Source organism: Odontomachus brunneus, unplaced genomic scaffold, assembly GCF_010583005.1.
Source record: "Odontomachus brunneus isolate Ranch 3 - 2012 unplaced genomic scaffold, Obru_v1 Obru_scaffold_144, whole genome shotgun sequence".
Lineage (NCBI taxonomy): Eukaryota > Metazoa > Arthropoda > Insecta > Hymenoptera > Formicidae > Odontomachus > Odontomachus brunneus.
The window spans coordinates 807,947-816,264 of NW_022639594.1; the positions used below are offsets into that span (position 1 = coordinate 807,947).

Below are 8,318 nucleotides of genomic sequence, written 5' to 3' on the forward strand. Positions count from 1 at the left end.
AGAGAGTGAGACATAATGGAGCTTACTCTTTCGGGGCTAATTAAAGCGGTGAATTTGTTACAGCAACGTGTAATCGCGCGCGAATCCTTTCGCGACCAATAAAACTACTTATTTGACACGCCTGCGTGCCTCGCGTCTTCTGGAGCGAATAACGCGAGATACGTTAACACATTATACACCCCCGATATGTACGAATGTCGCGAAAGTACCAGATTTTGCAATTTAAAGACATTTTGCATTTTGAGACACGTTAATGCAAAAGTTGTTGATATACAGTTCGTTTCGCAAGAGCTTTTGATAAACCGTTAACTCGAGTTCGAGTTGTAACAATATTATATCGCACGCTTAACGGCGTGCGCATTACAGGTATACCGCTTTCCTTTCCCTCTTTCTCCCCCTTACAGCCATAGTAATCTTGTAAGATACTCCTTTGTCTTCCGTAGATATTCGCGGCCGTAAAAGCGCAGCGGTCCACGGTCGCGAAAAAAGGAACGACACGATAACGAACGAACGGGGTCGTAACAGACAAGAAAGACATCGTCGCGAGACGCGCGCGGCCGACCGCTTATCTCTAATTTATCGCGAAATTAGAAAGTAACGAGAAATGAAATCGCGCGCTCGATCTCGTAGCGAACGAGTCTCTATGCGCGGATAGAGGAGAGAAGAGGAGAGGAGAGAATCGCCGACAGCTATTTGACAAATGCGTACGCATCGCGCCGCCAACAATGTCTCACCGGAATCTCGCCCACCACCCCCCCCCCATTCTACGTTTGTCGGCGCGATATCATACGAAGCCTGAAATCCGAAATTTCTCTTTGCAGAACCAAATACTAGCGCACAACACGTCGGCGAGGATCATTTGGTCGAATCAGAGCCTCGTCCTGCAGAGCGTGACAAGAAGCAGCGCCGGTCGCTACGTCTGTGCCGCGACGAACGCGCTCAACGAGACGCGCAGTGAGCCGCTGCACTTTCGAGTCAAATGTAAGTGCAATTTAATTGTACCACGCGATACACACAGAGAAAAAATATTGCAGTAAGAATTACGTCCAAACTATATTTCTCTTTACAATTTTCTTTGTAAAGCTAGACTATACTGAAATTGTAGTATAAATTGTTAAGGAAATAGTAAATTTGACAATCTGCCTGAGAGAAACATTCAAATAATTACAATAATTTTGTAGTGAAAAGTCAAATGTGTATAATATTTTTAAACTAATGTATAGTAGATTCCGGCCATTATTTTTTATATGGTACAAAATTATCAAAATTTCGTTGTAATTTTTATTGCAATATTTTCTGCGTGCAAAGCAGTGTAGTAAAGCGTCACACACACTTGCAAATGTTAAAAAATATTCTGGGAGAGGCATCAAGTGAGAAAGCAGCAAAGAAAAGAAAATCGGGATTAATGCGCGGAGGACCAAGTATCTCGAGATAATATTTCGTCCATTGCGAATGAAAGTTGTTATTGTCTTATCGATCGCGAACTAACTAATAATTACTAAATTCATGGAGACCTTATATAGAGATCTGAGATATTTGTAGAAGTGAATCATAAATTTTTATAGATCATACTAAAAACATACAAGACTATATAAAAGTCGCGATTCCTCCTTTCTTTATGCGCACGGAGTTCTAACACAATCGAAAATACAAGAGAAGTTTTCGAGACCCGCGGATCTCATTATTCGTACTCGAGTAAACGAATTCGCCTCGGTAACATTCGCCGGTTTTATTCGGTACATAAAACGATGTAATTCAAACCGCTCTTCGCGTATAAATAATTTATCAGGTCGCGCAGCGCGTGCGCGCTGCACTTTAAAGTCAAATATAAACTTAATTTGATTATGTCACATGAGAAAATGGCGAAATAAGATGTTATTTGTAAACGTTATATCGGAAGGAAATACCACGGAGAAGAAAATGCCAAGCAATATGAAATCGGAATTAATGTATGAGGACAAACGTCTTGGAATGATATTTCGGTTATTGCAAACGAAAGAGCTGGCAGTTACTCCTCGCGTTCGCGAACTAATGTATAATTGATAGATTCAAAGAGAGATATTTCATAGAGACTCATTTCAGAGAGATATTTGTGAAAGAGCAATTAAATAAATTTATAAGTCATTAAAGCTTAAAACACATACGGTTACCCTCCGGAAGAGACATAAACATAAACATCGCGACTGCTCCCTTTTTCATTAGCGCGGAATTTCGACGCAATCTAGAAATACGAGTTGTGTTTTTGCAATCCGCCGATCTTGTTATTCGTGCTCGAGCAAACGAATCCCGTAGTACCGATCGCCGCGGAAACATCCATCAGTCACGAGATTGATGCAAAGTTCGGGATACAAAGCGACGTCACTCAGGCCGGTTCTTCGCGTGTAAATAATTCATCGCGACGCGCCGCTTATTTTGACGGAGAACACCAATTTCCATTTTCTCGACCGACAGACACACGTGGAGTACATCACTCGTGCCCCATCTTATTCGTATTGGCATACGCGCACGTATTTTCGCGTGTACATTAACTGGCACGTCGCGTGTCCCTAGGATCGCGTTCAACGTGAATATTTCAAGAGCGCTTAGCCCCGGTTACATTTTTGATACCCAATTCCCAGGTTATGGCCGACTGTCGTCGCGAAAGACACTCCGGTGGCTTGCACAAGCCCGCGAAAGAAGTGATTCGTAGGATACTTGGCGACAGAACAGGGGCAGAACATGCGCGCTGTTCGAGCTCCTTGAAAACTCTCGAGTACGCGAATTACCAAAAACGGCTGCCGTCCTCGCGAACAAGAGATCTCGATGAGAAAAAAAGGCAGTGTTAGTGCCATGCACGCCTCCCATTCTCGTCGATTTATGAAGATACTCGCGAAAAATCAACATTCTGAGAATTTTAGAAAAATTTTCGAAGACGCGCTCTGTCTGCATAACTTGAGAATGAAACAAATTTCATTTCTCGAGAAACGTTTCAGTATGTACTAAATTTGAAGATTTCGGTAGAAGAGAAGTTTTTCAAACGCGCGAAAATTCTAGATGTTTTGTCCTTTGTTTTTTTTAGCATGGGTCACATAATTAAAAAAATATCTAGTAAAATCATTGGACTTCGAATATTGCAAAAACATAAAAATTCATAAATGTCAGAAAATAAATCCTTTCCTGACAACAAGTAAAATATCATAATATTATTTTCTCATAGCAAGTAAAATGTCATAATATCAAAAAATGTGATTGTAAAACATATGTAAAACATATAGTAAAACATATAGTATATATATGTAAAACATATATATATATAAATATATGTAAAACATATAGTAAAACATATGTAAAACATATAGAATATATATATAGAATATGTATATAGAATATTTTAAAACTACTGTATAGTACTTTAACAGCACATTCTGAAACTTAATTAGGAGCGAAAATCCTAATATGAAAATGTCACGACACGGTCTAAATTACAAGTCAAATTCGGTCAGTGATGTCGTATAGATTTTTCATGCTTAAAAAAACTGTAAGAACTGCAAGAACAAGTATCGATTTGTCATTAATTTTTTCATTAATGTCACTGTCATCAGTTACTGATTTTGCAACTAAGCTGATATTAATATTCTTGTTGAGATTTACGATTTTAATTAAGCTTCGGAGAATACCATTCAAAGTACTTTTGACACGATAATCAATGCGATTTACGCATGCAATAACTACATATGTATACACTCTGTAAGTGAGTGTACACTGTAAGTTTTGAAATTCAACACTCACCATATCCATCGACGTCCCACGAAGTCCACCATCGTTTAGCCAGGTCCATTCATGTCCAGCCAAATCCTCTGTGTCCGACCAAGTCCGCCGACGAAGACTCTGTGACGTCCAGCTTTCGTCCTGTGTTGTCTCGTGTTCACCCTACTGAACTTTCTCAGTTCAGTTTACTTTATTTCACTCGCGACGTGATTATTATTTTAGTGATGTTTAAACGAATAATTTGGTACGATATTTTTAAAAAATTTTTTATTTATCTCAAAATGCATAATTCGTTAAGTATTCGGATGAAACCGCTGAATTAAAAAAAATTCTCAATAACAGTGTCACTAATTCAAAGAGAAAGAAAAATTAAAATCTTATTTATTTTGATGAAAAAAAGGGATCAAGTGAAAGTGACACTTGATTTCAACATTCCGATGAAAGTTGAATGTTGCACGTTCACGAATTCATGTGACTAAAGACGAAATCGGCAATCGTTAATTCGTTTAATAATTATCCCGACTGTATCGCGACATGTCTTCGACGGAGATCTCGCGACGGAAATACGCGTACGTAAAATCGAAAATTGAAAATCGTAGTTTGTAAGAATTAATTAACGTGAGTAGAATAATTACGACTACCGTAAAAATTTCAATCTCTCGCCGAAGGCAATCTGGCGCGACGTAATCGCGTCGAAAATAAAAATAAAAGAGATGAAAACCCGGAAATCGTGGCAATTGTCCAATTTATCAACGCGAATAAATTGCAATTGTATTTATATACGTAACTATCGCGAAATAGATGAGGAAACTAAATACCGCAGTGGTCGCGAAATTTACTAGTGCGAACGAAATAGCCGCGAGTTCTGCGTGTGACGCGTGCTTCCAGAGCGTCATTACTTCGCAATACATTATGCGAAGTTTCAGGGCCGAAATTCATTCGGCGTCGTTCGGACAATCGTGTCAGAAAATTGAACCGTCGAGCGTAGTAATAGTATAAGTCGGTAATAATGAGTCATTTACTTTAAAGACAACAATACTTCATTAATGCAACAAAAGACGTCGAGTCTTTATACTTATTTCTCCGAGATTCTTCTCTTTATAATCGTGCGACCGAGCACGCTATGTAAAAGCAGCTTTCATATAAAATTCAGTAACAATGGATCTTGCAATAATTGTGCACCTTTAGTTTAATTCATCAAAATATAATCAATTACTTGATATCGGGTATTTTCTCGCGAATTCTCTTTTTTATCACCCAAAAGTAGAAAAGCGCAACTCAGACCACTTCGCTCGATGGTTCGGAATTCACAAACATGCAAAAGCTAACATGCAATGTAAATCGCATTGATCTTTTTGGAAATACGGTAGCAAACCCACCACCGCAACCCAAAATCTTTATACTCATTTTTCTCTCTTCATGCTTTTCTCATCTAAATACCTGAAACTTGAAACTCAGGATCGGCCATATTCTGCTATGTCCGATTCTGGAACAGAAATGATATTTTGCTGATTAGATTCTCGAGTTCCGTGCTCAACGAATGAATGTAGGGTGCGAGTGTGGGTTAGCCCTTTGCCATCGCAATTCAAGTCGTTCAAACGACTATCCCCCAGCTTTCGATTGCAAAGGGTTAAGTAGAGGAATACAGAGAATTTGAACTGAACATACCTTCGAGCCGATCCTGCCCGGCCCGAACCGAATCCTCCGGTGCTGCATCTGCCATCCACCCGAAACCGCATTCTCCGCAACTGCATCTCTCACACGGTCTTAAGCTCCAAGGGATCTGAAACAAAAAAGTTATTTTCAAAATTAAGTACAGTGGTAGCAGAAGTACACGGTGTAGACAAATTGAGAATACGGATTATATATATATTTTTTAATGTAATAAAAATGAAGATGTACTAATTACATTTTATATCTTTCATTCACTCATTCATTCATTCATACATTTATTTACAGGAATTATCCTTTTAGTACACTAAATTAATATAAAAAGATAAAAGAAACAAACTAAAAAATACGTGAAGAACAGCAGAGTATAAGGGGAAGAGGGAGAGAAAGAAATAAAAAAATATAAAAGTAAAGAAAAATGCAAGAGTACATATATATGAAGAAAATAGAAGAAAAAATGTCCATGTGTTTAACTACACATTCAATAAGATTCCCTACATCTCCCTCTTTCCTCTTCAAACTCTACAACACAAAGAACTAAAGATAACTTCATGTTTACTCGCGTTCGCATCAAGATTTTTTCTGATGGCAAATACGTTACGTATATTGTGTGTACGTGTGTTGTTATGTCAAAGGGCATACGGTCTTTAGTGACCCTGCCTAGTCGTGCTTGAATGTGATACTGCACGACTCATTACATTATTCCAATTACATTGCATCATGTTATTTAATTTTACACGCTCACACGACATAAATTAAAGAACGATAGCGAATATCGCAAACGAAAACACATGAGCAAAGTAACAGCAACGTAAATATTTGCACATAAAACACATCAAAGACTGATCGTACCGATTATTACAAAGAGAAATAAATTACAAAAAGAAATAAAAGACACGGTAAGCTAATCTGCAAACTCACCTCTAGATTATTCTGCTCGGATTAAACAAGATTCCTCGGGGCTGCCTCCGACACACAATTGCGAATTCCGCCGGATCTGAAACAAAGTAATTTCTTAATTAAATACAGCAATGTATATAGAAAGATTACTCGGTGCGAAAGAAGTGAGAATTCCGATTATACCTTCCTCTTTTAAATTTAATAGAAATGGAAATATACTAATTACTCTTTGGATTTCGCATCGCTCCTACGCAATTATCCCGACGCGATGATCGCGGCGCAAATACTGTGCCTTCTTGTTTCTTTCTATTACACGACGTCTGATTAAGTCGACAAAAATGCAAACAAATGACGCCACCTAACCTGTACACGCGCTGTCGCAAAAACGTGCTACGTGATAGCGAGCATGTCGCGTACCTATGTGTGATGTGCTAAAGGTAGCGCAACGATTTTGTCTCGCCGTGCCATACTTCCACAACGCGACTACAGTACTACTGTGCACGATTAATTTCATTATTCATATCTTATTAACACGAATTTTGAATGAAAGATAGACAGCGACTCTGAATGCAATCCCGCGGGTAAAATAATAGTGGCGCAAGTGTATACGCGCAAGGTAATAACTCAATGGACGATCGCACTCGGCCATAAAGAAACACATAGTAAGAAAAAAGATATGAAAACCAAGTCTGTCAACTCATCCTCGAGATTACTATTCCACTCCCCCTCGCTCCCTCCTCGCCATCCAGATTCTAATGCTGCATTCGTAAGCCTCGGCGGATTTGAAACAAAAATAATTTCCCCGATTAAATACAAGGGGAGAGATGATATCAATCGGTCTCGACGCGCGGGAAATCGTCTATTGAGTTATTAGGTTGGGTTAGGTTATATTAGATTCCGACCGTATCTCTTTCTCAGGTTTGAGAGACGGAAATGCGCCTGTTACCTTTCATAGCCCATCGAATGCTGCACGCGGTAATCTTAGTATCGGTGAGGAACCTGCAAAGTACCACAATGTGTATTACGATCGCCTTGATCGATTCGAAAAACTTGGTAAGGAGCGCGACATGTCGCAACCCGTCCGTCACCAGGCTCGCCGCCGTAATGACGCGTGAGCGAGCGAGCGAGCGAGCGAGTGAGTGAGACAGCGAGTGAGCGAGTGAGATAGCGAGCTATGTCTGCACTGCTCGCGCGACCTCTCTCTCGCGTCAAGGTGAGTCGGTGCCGCGGCGACACGTAGCCCTAAGCGCTCCGCGACGCACCGGGATCTCGCGAATATTCAATCACTTCATATTCACGCGCTGATTATTATTTTATGATGTTTGATTGTACAATATGCGTTCCTATACAACGCTCACCGGGCTTCTACGCATAATACGGCTATTGATTAACAGCTAATGATTATAACTCGAATTTTGACAATTAACGATGCCGAATTACGCGCGCATGTTTATGACATGCGTTCACACGGAGCGCATTGAAAGCTTACTGTTATTAATTTAAACTTCGCATATGCCCCGTATCCTTTTACCGAGATTCTTTATTGCACGAATAAGGACAGTATATTATAGCGCTTGTTCGCTGAATGAAAAATTTCATATTGGCATTAGAAAGAAAGAAAAATTAAAACGTCAAATCGAAATAAGTCAAGTTTATCGCATTTTTCGCACAGAGAATAAAATAAAATGGATTGAATAAAATAACTAACTGGCCGATGCTTGACGCTATACGACGCATATTTCACCGCAAGACATTTAATTCGTAAAAGTACCTTGGACTGGCGGCAATCGGCACACGAGGAAGCATTTAATACGAAACGCTTGTGGTACCTGCCGTACGAGTTTCAATCCTGGAGACAAGTGTATACCACAGCGGTCCTCAATATTTAACTATGAATCGTGACGACCTCGTAAAGATAGAGGAAATAGTCCCGGATAAACAAGTCTCTCTCTCTCTCTCTCTCTCTCTCTCTCTCTCTCTCTCTCTCTCTCTCTTTTTCT

The 8,318-nt window shown here is 39.6% G+C and overlaps 2 protein-coding genes across 11 annotated transcripts in view; one reads left to right on the plus strand and one right to left on the minus strand.

Annotated features, from left to right (window-relative positions):
* Positions 1 to 7,515, minus strand: part of LOC116850410 — a 198,430-nt gene extending 190,915 nt beyond the window's left edge. The window contains exons 1-4 of the mRNA XM_032828679.1: positions 7,265 to 7,515; positions 6,340 to 6,415; positions 5,416 to 5,530; positions 5,188 to 5,233 (exon numbers count right to left, since the gene is read on the minus strand). Coding sequence (XP_032684570.1) covers positions 5,188 to 5,233; positions 5,416 to 5,501 — 132 coding nt within the window. The 5' untranslated portion in view covers positions 5,502 to 5,530; positions 6,340 to 6,415; positions 7,265 to 7,515. The remainder of the gene's footprint in view (positions 1 to 5,187; positions 5,234 to 5,415; positions 5,531 to 6,339; positions 6,416 to 7,264) is intronic.
* Positions 1 to 8,318, plus strand: part of LOC116850399 (nephrin-like) — a 539,959-nt gene that overhangs the window by 505,984 nt on the left and 25,657 nt on the right. For all 10 annotated transcript variants that reach the window (XM_032828638.1, XM_032828641.1, XM_032828642.1 and 7 more), the window contains one exon: positions 822 to 981. In XM_032828638.1, coding sequence (XP_032684529.1) covers positions 822 to 981 — 160 coding nt within the window. The remainder of the gene's footprint in view (positions 1 to 821; positions 982 to 8,318) is intronic.